Below are 17,373 nucleotides of genomic sequence, written 5' to 3' on the forward strand. Positions count from 1 at the left end.
CTTTCATTTATTAGTCATTGGCTGTCATAATGGGAAACTATCTCTCAATCTGACCCTCTAGGCCCTGATGCTGGGATCTGATCTGGAGAAGCAACATTTACCAGGGAAGGTCAAAAGCCATTTTTATCTGACCAATCACTCTTTTCCCCCAATTTAAAAAATATATATATCTGGGGAGTAACGCTGGGATGAGGAGGGATGCTGGGGTTGAGGAGGAATGCTGGGGTTGAGGAGGAATGCTGGGGTTGAGGAGGAATGCTGGGGTTGAGGAGGAATGCTGGGGTTGAGGAGGAATGCTGGGGTTGAGGAGGAATGCTGGGGTTGAGGAGGAATGCTGGGGTTGAGGAGGAATGCTGGGGTTGAGGAGGAATGCTGGGGTTGAGGAGGAATGCTGGGGTTGAGGAGGAATGCTGTGGTTGAGGAGGAATGCGAGGTGGTTGAGGAGGGGTGAGGAAGGATGCGAGGAGGGGTGAGGAAGGATGCGGGGGGTGAGGGGGATGCGGGGGGGAGGAGGGATGTGGGGGGTGAGGGGATGCGGGGGGTGAGGAGGGATGCGGGGGTGAGGAGGGATGCGGGGGGTGAGGAGGGATCCTGGGGGTGAGGGGGATGCGGGGGTGAGGGGGGATGCTGGGGGGTGAGGAGGAATGCCGGTGGTGAGGAGGGATGCCGGGGGTGAGGGGGATACGGGGGTGAAGAGGAATGCTGGGGTTGAGGAGGAATGCGAGGTTGTTGAGGAGGGGTGAGGGGGATGCAGGGGGGTGGGGGCGAGGAGGATGCGGGGAGGGGTGAGGGGGGATGCGGGGCAGGGGTGAGGAGGGATGCGGGGGTGAGGGAGGGATGCGGGGGGTGAGGAGGGATCCTGGGGGTGAGGGAGGGATGCGGGGGGTGAGGGGGGATGCGGGGGTGAGGAGGGATGTGGGGGTGAGGGGGATGCGGGGGTGAGGAGGGATCCTGGGGGTGAGGAGGAATGTGAGGTTGTTGAGGAGGGGGTGAGGGGGGATGCGGGGGGGTGGGGGGCGCTCTCTCTTCTCTTTCTCTCCTCTCTCTCTCTCTCTCTCTCTCTCTCTCTCTCTCTCTCTCTCTCTCTCTCTCTCTCTCTCTCTCTCTCTCTCTCTCTCTCTCTCTCTCCTTCTCTATCGCTCTCTCTTCTCTTTCTCTTTCTCTCTCTCTCTCTCTCTCTCTCTCTCTCTCTCTCTCTCTCTCTCTCTCTCTCTCTCTCTCTCTCTCTCTCTCTCTCTCTCTCTCTCTCTCTCCTTCTCTATCGCTCTCTCTTCTCTTTCTCTCCTTCTCTATCTCTCTCTCTCTCTCTCTCTCTCTCTCTCTCTCTCTCTCTCTCTCTCTCTCTCTCTCTCTCTCTCTCTCTCTCTTCTCTATCGCTCTCTCTTCTCTTTCTCTCCTTCTCTATCTCTCTCTCTCTCTCTCTCTCTCTCTCTCTCTCTCTCTCTCTCTCTCTCTCTCCTCCTTCTCTATCGCTCTCTCTTCTCTTTCTCTCCTTTTCTCGCTCTCCTTCTCTATCGCTCTCTCTTCTCTTTCTCTCCTTCTCTATCTCTCTCGCTCTCTCTTCTCTTTCTCTCCTTCTCTATCTCTCTCTCTCTCTCTCTCTCTCTCTCTCTCTCTCTCTCTCTCTCTCTCTCTCTCTCTCTCTCTCTCTCTCTCTCTCTCTATCGCTCTCTCTTCTCTTTCTCTCCTTCTCTATCTCTCTCTCTCTCTCTCTCTCTCTCTCTCTCTCTCTCTCTCTCTCTCTCTCTCCTTCTCTATCGCTCTCTCTTCTCTTTCTCTCCTTCTCTATCTCTCTCTCTCTCTCTCTCTCTCTCTCTCTCTCTCTCTCTCTCTCTCTCTCCTTCTCTATCGCTCTCTCTTCTCTTTCTCTCCTTTTCTCGCTCTCCTTCTCTATCGCTCTCTCTTCTCTTTCTCTCCTTCTCTATCTCTCTCGCTCTCTCTTCTCTTTCTCTCCTTCTCTATCTCTCTCTCTCTCTCTCTCTCTCTCTCTCTCTCTCTCTCTCTCTCTCTCTCTCTCTCTCTCTCTCTCTCTCTCTCTCCTTCTCTATCGCTCTCTCTTCTCTTTCTCTCCTTCTCTATCTCTCTCTCTCTCTCTCTCTCTCTCTCTCTCTCTCTCTCTCTCTCTCTCTCTCTCTCTCTCTCCTTCTCTATCGCTCTCTCTTCTCTTTCTCTCCTTTTCTCGCTCTCCTTCTCTATCGCTCTCTCTTCTCTCTCTCTCCTTTTCTCTGTTTCTCTCTTCTTTCTCTCCTTCTCTCTGTTTTGCCCCCTCTTTATTTATGTCTCCATGACAACAGACTTAGTTACCCTACATACAACATCTATCAGATCATTCAATTCAATTCAAGGGCTTTATTGGCATGGGAAACATGTGTTAACATTGCCAAAGCAAGTGAGGTAGACAACATACAAAGTGAATATATAAAGAGAAAAACAACTAAAATTAACAGTAAACATTACACATACAGAAGTTTCAAAACAGTAAAGACATTACAAATGTCATATATATATATATATATATATATATATATATATATATATATATACAGTGTTTTAACAATGTACAATGTACAAAATCTCTTCTCTTCTCTCCTCCAGTGCAGACGAGAGGTTTGATGCTACCTTCCACACCAACGTCCTGGTCAACTCCTCTGGGTCCTGCCAGTACATTCCACCAGGTAGGTTACTGGGTCACGTCTAGCCCTGTTCAGTTCCAGGGGTTACCGGTCAATGCCTATTCTGTTCAGTTCCAGGGGTTACCGGTCACGCCTAGCCCTGTTCAGTTACAGGGGTTGCCAGGTCACGCTGAGCCCTGTTCAGTTCCAGGGTTACCGGGTCACGCCTAGCCCTGTTCAGTTCCAGGGGTTACCGGGTCACGCCTAGCCCTGTTCAGTTCCAGGGTTACCGGGTCACGCCTAGCCCTGTTCAGTTCCAGGGGTTACTAAGTCACGCCTAGCCCTGTTCAGTTCCAGGGGTTACTGGGTCACGCTCTAGCCCTGTTCAGTTCCAGGGGTTACTGTCACGCCTAGCCCTGTTCAGTTCCAGGGGTTACTGGGTCACGTCTAGCCCTGTTCAGTTCCAGGGGTTACTGGGTCGACACCTATGCTTTGAGGTGGGTCGCTTTAACCCAATGCTCTCTGCTACTGTATGACAAGCGGTACGGAAGCGCCAAGTCGAGAACCAAACTGTTCCTGAACAGGTTCTACCCCCAAGCCATAAGACTGCTGAACAACTAGTCACAACTAATCAAATGGCCACCAGACTATTACATTTCCCCGCTCCTCCATCTGTTTTTACACTGCTGCTACTCGCTGTTTATTATCTATGTATAAACCCACTTTACCCCTCTACCTACATGGACAAATGACCTCGACTAACCTTTACCTCTACCTACATGGACAAATGACCTCGACTAACCTTTACCTCTACCTACATGGACAAATGACCTCGACTAACCTTTACCCCCACCTACATGGACAAATGACCTCGACAACCTTTACCTCTACCTACATGGACAAATGACTCGACTAAACTTACCCCCACCTACATGAACAAATGACTCCCGACTAACCTTTACCCCTCTACCTACATGGACAAATGACTCGACTAACCTTTACCCTCTACCTACATGGACAAATGACCTCGACTAACCTTTACTCCCTCTACCTACATGGACAAATGACTGACTAACCTTACCTCTACCTACATGGACAAATGACCTGACTAACCTTTACCCCCCCACCTACATGGACAAATGACCTCGACAATCCTTTTACCCTACTCTACATGGACAATGACTAGATAACCTTACCCCCACCTTACTGACCTCTAACCTTTTTTACCCCTATGGACAAATGACTCGACTAACCTTACCCCCACCTTTACCCCCACCCCTACCTACATGGACAAATGACCTCGACTAACCTTTACCCCCACCATGGACAAATGACCTCGACTAACCTTACCCCCTACCTACATGACAAATGACCTCGACTAACCTTTACCTCTACCTACATGGACAAATGACTCGACCAACCCTTTTACTTACCTACATGGACAAATGACCTCGACTAACCTTTACCCTACCTACATGGACAAATGACTCGACTAACCTTACCTACCTACATGGACAATGACTCGACTAACCTTTTACCTCTACCTACATGGACAAATGACTCACTAACCTTACCCCCTACCATGGACAAATGACCTCGACTAACCTTTACCCCTACCTACATGGACAAATGACCTCATTAACCCACTCCACCTACATGGACAAATGACCTCGACAACCTTACCTCTCCACCTACATGGACAAATGACCCACCAACCTTACCCCTACCCCATGGACAAATGACCTCGACTAACCTTTACCCCTCTACCTACATGGACAAATGACCTCAACTAACCTTTACCCCCACCTACATGGACAAATGACCTCGACTAACCTTTACCCCTCTACCTACATGGACAAATGACCTCAACTAACCTTTACCCCTACCTACATGGACAAATGACCTCGACTAACCTTTACCCCTCTACCTACATGGACAAATGACCTCGACTAACCTTTACACCTCTACCTACATGGACAAATGACCTCGACTAACCTTTACCCCTCTACCTACATGGACAAATGATCTCACTAACCTTACCCCTCTACCTACATGGACAAATGACCCCACTAACCTTACCCTCTACCTACATGGACAAATGACTCGACTAACCTTTACCCTCTACCTACATGGACAAATGATCTCGACCTTTACCCCTCTACCTACATGGACAAATGACCTCGACTAACCTTTACCCTCTACCTACATGGACAAATGACCTCGACTAACCTTTACCCCCACTCTGCCCAAATGACTCTACCTTACCCCCACCTACATGGACAATGACTCTCGACTAACTTTACCCCCACACATTGACCCTGTATGTAGCCTCATTATTGTTACTTTTTAATAATTGTTTTACTTGAGTTTATTTGGTAAATATTTCTCTTTGCTGTACTACATTGATGGTTAAGGACTTGTAGGGAAGCATTTAACTGTCAGGTTGTATTCGACGCATGTGAAACAGTTTGATTTGATTTGAAGTGCATTATCTTGAATGTTTACTCAGCAATAGAAAATCATCCACAGAAATCAACGATGGCAAAATGTGAATATGACAAGACTGCCCACTCCTTCTCCTCTCCTCTCCTCTCCTCTCCCTCTCCTCTCCTCTCCTCTCCTCTCCTCTCCTCTCCTCTCCTCTCCTCTCCTCTCCTCTCCTCTCCTCTCTCCTCTCCTCTCCTCTCCTCTCCTCTCCTTCTCCTCATCCTCTCCTCTCCTCTCCTCTCCTCTCCTCTCCTCTCCTCTCCTCTCCTCTCCTCTCCTCTCCTCTCCTCTCCTCTCCTTCTCCTCATCCTCTCCTCTCCTTCTCCTCATCCTCATCCTCATCCTCTCCTCTCCTCTCCTTCCCCCAGGTATCCTGAAGAGTACCTGCTATATCGATGTTCGCTGGTTCCCCTTCGACGTCCAGAAGTGTGATCTGAAGTTTGGCTCGTGGACCTACAACGGCTGGCTGCTGGACCTCCAGATCCTGGACGTAGACATCTCCTCATACATCCCCAACGGAGAGTGGGATCTCGTGGGTAAGAGACTGAAGGAGTGTCTCCCTGGAACTCTCTGGAGGAAATGAGCTTCACTTTTTTTTTTTACAGCAGAGTCAGTATTATGGTGGTCAACACTCCTCCTGGTGAGCTACTGGGAGTGCAGGCTTTTGTTCCAGACCTGTCCACCACTAAGAAGACTGCATCACTCTAGTCAAATTAAATCAATCTTTATTTATAGTGCACATTCCATACAATGTACATTACACATTCTGTGCTTACAGTAGATCTTTGACAGAATGCAGCCCTGTTTTAGGAGGTGTCTGTGTCCCATGTCTCTCTGATCCTGAGTGTTCTGGCCCCTGGGCGAGACAGACCTTATTGAGCCCGGTGTTACGCCTCCTATCCTGCTGCCTGAATTATTCTGTTTCAGTTCCTGGTCCCCTGGGCTAGACAGCCAATCAATGTCCAGCTCCTACACTCAGTACACAGCTGGCTGTATGTAACCAGGGGGTGTGAGGTGACAGCTGGCCCAGGAAAGGCTCACTAGATTGGGGCACAGCCAGGCAGGCAGGCTCAGCTCCAGAAACAGCCCTGGTGCCTCTGCCAGAAAAGGTGCAATCCTGGGGCTCTGTTTAGAGTTTAGCGATAGGACCCTTGGTTACGGTCCTATACACACACATGTATGGACACAGACACACACAAAGGGTTTTCAGATGCTAGGTTTTAATCAGCTAAAAGAACAATACTTCATTTGGAGTGATGAGTCTGAAATCCTCAAACTCACTAACCAATCAGTGCTCTGCTAGATGTCCTACAATGATTAAAGCCCATCAGAGTGATTGAACCATTTACATTTCTCCTTGACACCCCCCACACACACACACACACACACACACACACACACACACACACACACACACACACACACACACACACACACACACACACACACACACACACACAGAGAGAGAGAGTCCATTGTGCAATATTAATGCGTGGGAATCAGATGTACATTATGGAGAGTGAGGCAGGAGACACTACAGAATCCACACACGGAGGACAAGGTGCATGAGGAGATTCATCTCAACATTAATCTGATATTTAGTTTGGGGGTCATTTGGAAAAGGGGACATTTTCAGACAGTTTATGAAGGTCATTTTTGCCTCAAGCATACCTTGTCACGCTGTCTTTCAGTTTTACCTCATCAGGAAGTTGTGTGATATGAAGTCTAAAGGTCATCTCACAATGCCAGACTCTGCAGAATGCTGGGAATCAGGGATTCATCTCAAATCTGATGCAGTTGTTCATTTGTTCTGTAATCGTTATGTCCATCTAACCTGTCCCCCCCCCTTCACAGGTGTCCCAGTGAAGTGTAATGAGCTGTATTATGACTGCTGTAAGGAGCCCTAACCTGCACCCCCCCCCTCACAGGTGTCCCAGTGAAGTGTAATGAGCTGTATTATGACTGCTGTAAGGAGCCCTAACCTGCACCCCCCCCTCACAGGTGTCCCAGTGAAGTGTAATGAGCTGTATTATGACTGCTGTAAGGAGCCCTAACCTGCACCCCCCCCTCCTCCCAGGTGTCCCAGTGAAGTGTAATGAGCTGTATTATGACTGCTGTTAGGAGCCCTAACCTGCACCCCCCCCTCCTCCCAGGTGTCCCAGTGAAGCGTAACGAGCTGTATTATGACTGCTGTAAGGAGCCCTAACCTGCCCCCACCCCTCCTCCCAGGTGTCCCAGTGAAGCGTAACGAGGCTGTATTATGACTGCTGTAAGGAGCCCTAACCTGCCCCCCTCTCCTCCCAGGTGTCCCAGTGAAGCGTAACGAGCTGTATTATGACTGCTGTAAGGAGCCCTAACCTGCCCCCCCCCTCTCCTCCCAGGTGTCCCAGTGAAGCGTAACGAGCTGTATTATGACTGCTGTAAGGAGCCCTACCCTGACGTCACCTTCACTGTCACCATGAGGAGGAGAACACTGTACTACGGTCTCAACCTGCTCATCCCCTGTGTCCTCATCTCTGGCCTGGCCCTGCTGGTCTTCCTGCTGCCTGCAGACTCTGGAGAGAAGATCTCCCTGGGTGAGAGGAGGGGTCCACACACAGGACAGGAATGTACACAGGCACACACACACACAGAGACACATAGAGACACACACACACACACAGAGACACACAGAGACACACAGAGACACACGCACACACCTCTTTCTGTGTGGACACTGTGGGCGCATGGTACACGAATCCTTTTATTTTCATTCCTTTATGCTAATTCTGATATTATGCTTTGAATAAGGCTTTATGCCAACCAGTATTCTAATAAGGCTTTATGCCAACCAGTATTCTAATGAGGCTTTATGCCAACCAGTATTCTAATGAGGCTTTATGCCAACCAGTATTCTAATGAGGCTTTATGCCAACCAGTATTCTAATGAGGCTTTATGCCAACCAGTATTCTAATGGCTTTATGCCAACCAGTATTCTAATGGGCTTTATGCCAACCAGTATTCATGGGCTTTATGCCAACCAGTATTCTAATAAGGCTTTATGCCAGCCAGTATTCTAATGGGCTTTATGCCAACCCAGTATTCTAATGAGGCTTTATGCCAACCAGTATTCTAATGAGGCTTTATACCCAGCCAGTATTCTAATAAGGCTTTATGCCAACCAGTATTCTAATAAGGCTTTTTATGCCCAACCAGTATTCTAATAAGGCTTTATGCCAACCAGTATTATGGTTGAAGACATGAAAGCTATAATTCTGCCTGACTGAGTGTCTGACTAACTGACCTCACCATATCTTGGTTGAAAGCTGTGATTCCTCTGAGTAGAGGTGAGCTGTAGCTGTTCTTTATGTTCTCCTCTCTATGTCCTTCTCCCTCTCTACTCCCATCCATCTCTCCCCTCTCTACCCCCACCCTTCTCTCTCTCTACCCCCACCCATCTCTCCCTCTCTACTCCCACCCTTCTCTCTCTACCCCCCACCCATCTCTCCCTCTCTGCACTCCCCACCCCTTCTCTCTCTCTACCCATCCATCTCTCCCTCTCTACCCCCACCCTTCTCTCTCTCTACCCCCACCCATCTCCCTCTCTACTCCACCCTTCTCTCTCTCTACCCCCACCCATCTCTCCCTCTCTACCCCCACCCTTCTCTCTCTCTACCCCCACCCTTCTCTCTCTCTCTACCCCCACCCATCTCTCCCTCTCTACCCCCACCCTTCTCTCTCTACCCACACCCATCTCTCCCTCTCTACTCCCACCCTTTCTCTCTCTACCCCATCCATCTCTCCCTCTCTACCCCCCACCCATCTCTCTCTCTCTCTCTCTGCCCCCACCCATCTCTCTCTCTCTCTCTCTCTGCCCCACCCATCTCTCTCTCTCTCTCTCTCTCTCTGCCCCCCACCCATCTCTCTCTCTCTCTCTACCCCCCACCCATCTCTCTCTCTCTCTCTCTACCCCCACCCATCTCTCTCTCTCTCTCTCTCTACCCCCACCCATCTCTCTCTCTCTCTCTCTACCCCCACCCATCTCTCTCTCTCTCTCTCTACCCCCCACCCATCTCTCTCTCTCTCTCTCTGCCCCCCACCCATCTCTCTCTCTCTCTCTCTCTCTACCCCACCCATCTCTCCTCTCTACCCCCACCCATCTCTCCCTCTCTACCCCCACCCCATCTCTCCCTCTCTACCCCCACCCATCTCCCTCTCTACCTCCCACCCATCTCTCCCTCTCTACCCCCACCCATCTCTCCTCTCTACCCCCCACCCATCTCTCCTCTCTACCCCCAACCCATCTCTCCCTCTCTCTACCCCCACCCATCTCTCTCTCTCTCTCCCCCAACCTCCCTCCCTCTCTCCCCCCACCCATCTCTCTCTCTCTCTCTGCCCCACCATCTCTCTCTCTCTCTCTCTGCCCCCACCCATCTCTCTCTCTCTACCCCAACCCATCTCTCTCTCTCTACCCCAACCCATCTCTCTCTCTACCCCCACCCATCTCTCCCTCTCTACCCCCACCCATCTCTCCCTCTCTACCCCACCCATCTCTCCTCTCTACCCCCACCCATCTCTCTCTCTCTCTACCCCCACCCATCTCAACCTCTCTACCCCCACCCATCTCTCCCTCTCTACCCCCACCCATCTCTCTCTCTCTCCCCAACCTCCCTCCCTCTACCGCCACCCATCTCTCTCTCTCTCCCCCCTCCCTCTCTCCCCCAGGTATCACTGTGTTGCTGTCTCTGACTGTCTTCATGTTGCTGGTAGCAGAAATCATGCCGGCTACGTCAGACTCTGTTCCTCTCATCGGTAAAGTATTGATCCTCTATTGACTCATCAGTGATTTATTGATCCTCTATTGACTCATCAGTGATTTATTGATCCTCTATTGACTCATCAGTGATTTATTGATCCTCTATTGACTCATCAGTGATTTATTGACTCATCAGTGATTTATTGATCCTCTATTAACTCATCAGTGATTTATTGATCCTCTATTGACTCATCAGTGATTTATTGATCCTCTATTGACTCATCAGTGATTTATTGATCCTCTATTGACTCATCAGTGATTTATTGATCCTCTATTGACTCATCAGTGATTTATTGATCCTCTATTGACTCATCAGTGCTTTATTGATCCTCTATTGACTCATCAGTGATTTATTGATCCTCTATTGACTCATCAGTGATTTATTGATCCTCTATTGACTCATCAGTGATTTATTGAGGTGTATTTTACATGATTACGCTCATACAAGTTGTGAATTGATTGGTGGTTCAATATCATCATTAGATACCAAGCTAAATCATGAAACCAATTCAAACTCATGTGTTCCTTCTTTAGGCCTGGTTGCTATGCCCGTATTTCTTGCAGTGGAGGCTGGTGAGGGGAGGATGACTCATAACAATGGCAGAAATGGAGTGAGTGGAACAGTATGAAACAGGTGTTTTGGATCCCATTCCACTCCACCCCAGACGTTGTTATGAGCTGTCCTCCCCTCACCAGCCTCCACTGCTTTCTTGGTAAGTTGACCACACACAGTGAAGTATAGAATAGCCAGTCATAAACCCAGTGTAAAACCCCACGACCAAACATCTAACCAATAGGGTTTCCACACGACACCTCATTCTCATCACAGCGCTGAGGTCTGCTGTTTTGCCTTCTAGCAGCCGATGTGTTTACCTTAGGCTTTAATCAGCTAGACAGGAGAGGTGTAGAAGGAACTGCGTGACTGCTTCCCAAATGGCTCCCTATTCCCTATTTAGTGCACTACTGGTCAAAAGTAGTGCACCATGTAAGGGAATAGGGTGCCAGTACATGATTGATGGAAGGAATCAATAGCCAGGAAAGAGAGGAGACGTTGATAGAATGAAGAGCTCAGAGGGCAGACAGAGTGTTAGGGATGTTACCACCTCAGGGTGTTAGGGATGTTACCACCTCAGAGGGCTGACAGGGTGTTAGGGATGTTACCACCTCAGGGTGTTAGGGATGTTACCACCTCAGGCTGACAGGGTGTTAGGGATGTTACCACCTCAGGCTGACAGGGTGTTAGGGATGTTACCACCTCAGACTGACAGGGTGTTAGGGATGTTACCACCTCAGGGTGTTAGGGATGTTACCACCTCAGGCTGACAGGGTGTTAGGGATGTTACCACCTCAGGCTGACAGAGTGTTAGGGATGTTACCACCTCAGGGTGTTAGGGATGTTACCACCTCAGGGTGTTAGGGATGTTACCACCTCAGGGTGTTAGGGATGTTACCACCTCAGGGTGTTAGGGATGTTACCACCTCAGGGTGTTAGGGATGTTACCACCTCAGGCTGACAGGGTGTTAGGGATGTTACCACCTCAGGGTGTTAGGGATGTTACCACCTCAGGGTGTTAGGGATGTTACCACCTCAGGGTGTTAGGGATGTTACCACCTCAGGCTGACAGGGTGTTAGGGATGTTACCACCTCAGGCTGACAGGGTGTTAGGGATGTTACCACCTCAGGGTGTTAGGGATGTTACCACCTCAGGCTGACAGGGTGTTAGGGATGTTACCACCTCAGGCAGACAGGGTGTTAGGGATGTTACCACCTCAGGGTGTTAGGGATGTTACCACCTCAGGGTGTTAGGGATGTTACCACCTCAGGGTGTTAGGGATGTTACCACCTCAGGCTGACAGGGTGTTAGGGATGTTACCACCTCAGGGTGTTAGGGATGTTACCACCTCAGGCTGACAGGGTGTTAGGGATGTTACCACCTCAGGGTGTTAGGGATGTTACCACCTCAGGCTGACAGGGTGTTAGGGATGTTACCACCTCAGGCTGACAGGGTGTTAGGGATGTTACCACCTCAGGCTGACAGGGTGTTAGGGATGTTACCACCTCAGGGTGTTAGGGATGTTACCACCTCAGGCTGACAGGGTGTTAGGGATGTTACCACCTCAGGCTGACAGGGTGTTAGGGATGTTATCACCTCAGGCTGACAGGGTGTTAGGGATGTTACCACCTCAGGCTGACAGGGTGTTAGGGATGTTACCACCTCAGGCTGACAGGGTGTTAGGGATGTTACCACCTCAGAGGGCTGACAGGGTGTTAGGGATGTTACCACCTCAGGGTGTTAGGGATGTTATCACCTCAGGGTGTTAGGGATGTTATCACCTCAGGCTGACAGGGTGTTAGGGATGTTACCACCTCAGGGTGTTAGGGATGTTATCACCTCAGGCTGACAGGGTGTTAGGGATGTTACCACCTCAGGCTGACAGGGTGTTAGGGATCTGTCTCTCTTTATCTCTCTCTCTTTATCCTTCTTTTTCCCCATTTCTACCTCTTTGTCTTTCTCTCTCTCCTCTTTCTATCTCATTCTCTCTCTCTCTCTCTCTCTCTCTCTCTCTCTCTCTCTCTCTCTCTCTCTCTCTCTCTCTCTCTCTCTCTCTCTCTCTCTCTCTCTCTCTCTCTCTCACCTTGTTCTATTCCTCTCTCTCTCATCCTCTCTATCCTAAAGCAGGGGATAACCTGTTAATCACCTGTTAAAATACCTCTCTCTTTTCTACCTTTCCTCATCCATCTCTTTCCAGTGTTCTATATCTCTGTTTCTGCCCAGTACATTCCAGTGTTCTATATCTCTATGTCTCTGCCCAGTATTCTATAATCTATATCTCTGTTCCTGCCCAGTACATTCCAGTGTTCTATATCTCTATGTTCCTGCCCAGTATTCTATAATCTAGATCTCTGTTTCTGCCCAGTACATTCCAGTGTTCTATATCTCTATGTTCCTGCCCAGTATTCTATAATCTATATCTCTCTGTTTCTGCCCAGTACATTCCAGTGTTCTATATCTCTATGTTCCTGCCCAGTATTCTATAATCTAGATCTCTGTTACTGCCTAGTACATTCCAGTGTTCTATATCTCTATGTTCCTGCCCAGTATTCTATAATCTAGATCTCTGTTACTGCCTAGTACATTCCAGTGTTCTATATCTCTATGTTCCTGCCCAGTATTCTATAATCTATATCTATGTTCCTGCCCAGTATTCTATAATCTATATCTCTGTTCCTGCCCAGTACATTCCAGTGTTCTATATCTCTATGTTCCTGCCCAGTATTAAGGATACCCCCCCCACTTTGTGCAATTTCCGCCTGAAGACATACCCTATTCTAACAGCCTGTAGCTCAGGCCCAGAAGCAAGGATATGCATATTCTTGTTACCATTTGATTAAAAACACTCTGAAGTTTGTGTAAATGTGAATTGAATGTAGGAGAATATAACACAATAGATCTGGTAGAAGAAAATACAAGGAAATAAACAGGCGTTTTTCAGTTATTTTATTGTTGTAGCATCTTTAAAATCAACTAGAACATCAACATATTCAGTTATGATACTCTGGATACTTTTACATGAGAGAATAACCAGGCAACAGTATTTCCCCAAAGTTTCAGACAGATGCCTCTAGGAATGAGTGAGGTACATGCCATTGGGTATGTAGTCACCCAGGTGTCCCTCACAAGTTTCCCAAATGTACCCAAGTGGCCGAATTGGTACATGGGTACATTACTGAAAATAACTATATACAAAATTTAAAAAAAATATTCACACATACCCGGAAACATATATTTTGGAAAATTGAAGAAAAAAATGAAGATTTCCAAAATGTTTCGGTTAGGCTATAGAAATGGATTATATGAACAAAACAACCCTTTATTGTTTCGTGGTGACCTTTACTGTTGCCAAAAGAAGAAGATATTCAAAGGTAATTGATGAATTTTAGTGCAATTTTTGACTTTTGTGAAAAATGTACTTTGCTGTAACTTACCCAATGTGTTGTCTACTGATCAATAAGCAGATTGGCTGGAATTTTTTTAAACATCTGACATGGTGACTGGATTAGCAAGAGGTTTAGCTTTCCTTTGGTGTGCTGCATTTCTGATTTAATTGAAGTTAAATATTTTTGATAATTACATATTAGGCAATTTATGTAGGGAACGGGTTTCCCCAACAGGCTAGATCTCTGTTTCTGCCCAGTACATTCCAGTGTTCTATATCTCTATGTTCCTGCCCAGTATTCTATAATCTAGATCTCTGTTTCTGCCCAGTACATTCCAGTGTTCTATATCTCTATGTTCCTGCCCAGTATTCTATAATCTAGATCTCTGTTTCTGCCCAGTACATTCCAGTGTTCTATATCTCTATGTTCCTGCCCAGTATTCTATAATCTAGATCTCTGATTCTGCCCAGTACATTCCAGTGTTCTATATCTCTATGTTCCTGCCCAGTATTCTATAATCTAGATCTCTGTTACTGCCCAGTACATTCCAGTGTTCTATATCTCTATGTTCCTGCCCAGTATTCTATAATCTATATCTCTGTTTCTGCCCAGTACATTCCAATGTTCTATATCTCTATGTTCCTGCCCAGTATTCTATAATCTAGATCTCTGTTTCTGCCCAGTACATTCCAGTGTTCTATATCTCTATGTTCTTGCCCAGTATTCTATAATCTATATCTCTGTTTCTGCCCAGTACTTTCTAGTATTCTATTATTTATATTTCTATGTGTTCCAGCCCACTACAATGATTTCTGATATCTATAATCTAAATGTCTGTTGTTGCAGGCCAGTATTTTTCATTCGCCATGATGATCGTGGGTCTCTCTCTCGTCGTCACGGTTCTCGTTCTACAGTTCCACCATCACGACCCTCACGGGGTAAAGATGCCTAAATGGGTAGGTAACCATGGTTACATTTCCCGCTAACCTCTTTGTGTCACATCCTCTTTAACTGACGCCTTCAGTCGTAGTCTAGTTCCGGTTCATGTCTGCCGCGGAAAAATACATTGCAATAGTCTTCGTGGTCCTTGCCTCTGGTTGTGATTGAGTTGAGGAGTTGTAGAAGTCGTGGAGCAGTTCAAGCTCAGTTTGTTTGTCATTCGTGTGACTTCACCAACTCTGATCCTGTAGTACACATATGTCAGAGTCAAGGCCCGCGGGCCACATCCGGCCCGCGAGAAGGTTTTTTACGGCCCCTGGGATGATCTTGATTTATTATTAGAACCGGCCCGCAGACCGCAGCAAGCCGGCAGCCCGCAGATCTTTTACACGCACCAATACTACATTTCCCACAATGCAACGGTGACGCACCGAGCAGTAGGCTGCTTCATTTCAATATTTATTGGCACAGCAGTTGTCAGCATCACAGTAAAATTAACTTTCAGATACCCATCAAAAATGGCAAAACGGAAGGTGGACACTGAGAACCGGGGGTTTCAAACAAGGTGGGAGTCGGAGTATTTGTTCACGGAGGTAGCTGGAAAACCTGTGTGTCTTCTGTGTGGAGAAAGTGTGGCGGTACTGAAAGAGTATAATCTGAGACGACATTATGAAACGAAACACGCGGACAAAAACAAGAATATGGACATGGAACAAAGGCTACAAAGGCAGAGGAATTAAAACGAGGCCTCAAATCTCGACAGGCTCTGTTCAAAAAAGCCAAATCACAAGGCCAGGCTGCTGTCAAGGCCAGTTTTATTTTGGCAGAAGAGATCGCTAAATCAGCCCGGCCATTTACGGAGGGGGATTTCATCAAAAACTGCATGATTAAAGTTTGTGACGAAGTTTGCCCAGAAAAAGGCAACTCTTTTTAAATGTGAGTCTGAGCAGAAACACCATTGCCGAGAGAGTAGACCAGTTGTCCATCAATCTAAAAGAGCAGCTTGTGAAAAGGAAAAGATTTCATTGCATATTCCTTGGCTGTGGATGAGAGCACCGACATTTCTGACATTGCCCAGTTGTCAATTTTCATCCGCGGAGTGGACTCCAGCCTAAGCGTGACAGAGGAGTTTTTGGCTTTACGTCCTATGCATGGCACAACTACGGGGCATGATTTGTATGAAGAGGTGTCAAGATGTGTAAATGAGATGGAGCTGCCTTGGGAAAAACTTGTGGGTTTGACAACCGACAGAGCACCTGCGATGTGTGGACACAGGAGCGGAATGGTGGCGAAGATACGGGAAAAGATGCAAGAGGAAACGCGACAGGTGAGCTGACAGCTTATCATTGTATCATACACCAGGAAGCGTTGTGCGGTAAAGCCTTGAAAATGGAGCATGTAATGAGCATCATCACGCGCACAGTTAACTTTATCAGAGCCAAAGGTTTGAATCACCGCCAGTTCAAGGCATTTCTGACGGAGTTAGAAACGGAGCATGGTGATTTGCCTTATCACACAGAGGTGCGATGGCTAAGCCAGGGAAAGGTGCTTCAAAGATGTTTCGAGCTTCGTGAGGAGATTTGTCTGTTCTTGGACAGCAAAGGGAAAGACACAACACAACTCCGAGACGAAATGTTTCTGTGTGAAATGGCTTTTCTGTGTGACATTACGAGTCATCTGAATGCAATGAACTTGCAGCTGCAGGGTCGGGATCGTGTCATCTCTGATATGTACAGTACAGTGAAGGCATTTAAAACCAAACTGACTCTGTGGGAGACACAGATGCGGAAAGAAAATTTGAGCCACTTTCCCAGCTGCCAGACCATGAAAGAAAGCTCTCTACCAGTGCGTTCCCGAGCGCACAGTTGGCTGATAAAATAGGTATGCTTGCCGCTGACTTTCGACGCCGATTTGCTGACTTTGAAGCACAAAAAAGCAGGTTGGAACTGCTCGGTAACCCATTTGCTGTTGACGTGGAAAGCTCACCACCAAACCTCCAAATGATGCACTGAGGGCAAAATATGCGGCAGTGGGTGCTGCGGAGTTCGCCCGTTTCCTCCCCGACACAATGCCCCAGCTGCGCATCCAGGCTGCTCAAACGTTGTCTATGTTTGGCAGCACATACCTGTGTGAACAACTGTTTTCTTTGATGAACTTGAACAAAACATCACACAGAAGTCGACTTACTGCTGAACACCTCCACTCAATTCTGAGGATTTCCTCAGCTCAGAGCCTTACCACGAACATTGATGAACTTGTGGAAAAGATGGGACACCACCAAGTATCACCCTCAACCTCAAACAAGTGAACATTACTGTGCAATCACATATTTAGAGTTTTTACTCAGTTCAAGTTTAAAAGTTAAAGTTTAATATTTGTTTTCACTGCATGTTACTTCTCCTTAAACAAAGTGTTGTTTTTGATTAATAGATTTTTGCACTTTATTTTATTGTATTTCAATCCAATTATATTTTTAAAATATTTCAGTTGAGTGGATGATAGAAAATTGCTATTATTGTTTTTTTCTTTGAAGTAAATTTAGCCCACTTTTGCTAAAATAGAAAATATAGGCTACTGATGGTGCCTTGAATACCGGTTT

At 47.4% G+C, this 17,373-nt stretch overlaps 1 protein-coding gene across 1 annotated transcript; it reads left to right on the plus strand.

Moving 5' to 3' along the window:
• Positions 1 to 644: 644 nt before the first annotated feature.
• On the plus strand, positions 645 to 14,791 carry LOC124029395 (CHRNA7-FAM7A fusion protein-like; the record flags this gene model as incomplete). The annotated part of the gene is made up of 6 exons (XM_046341111.1): positions 645 to 739; positions 2,587 to 2,675; positions 5,468 to 5,635; positions 7,481 to 7,675; positions 9,805 to 9,891; positions 14,682 to 14,791. Coding segments are annotated over exons 1-6 (744 nt in total), but the record flags the coding sequence as incomplete, so codon positions are not given.
• Between the last annotated feature and the right edge of the window lie 2,582 nt (positions 14,792 to 17,373).

This window comes from Oncorhynchus gorbuscha, unplaced genomic scaffold (assembly GCF_021184085.1).
Source record: "Oncorhynchus gorbuscha isolate QuinsamMale2020 ecotype Even-year unplaced genomic scaffold, OgorEven_v1.0 Un_scaffold_6212, whole genome shotgun sequence".
NCBI classification, from domain to species: Eukaryota; Metazoa; Chordata; class Actinopteri; order Salmoniformes; family Salmonidae; genus Oncorhynchus; species Oncorhynchus gorbuscha.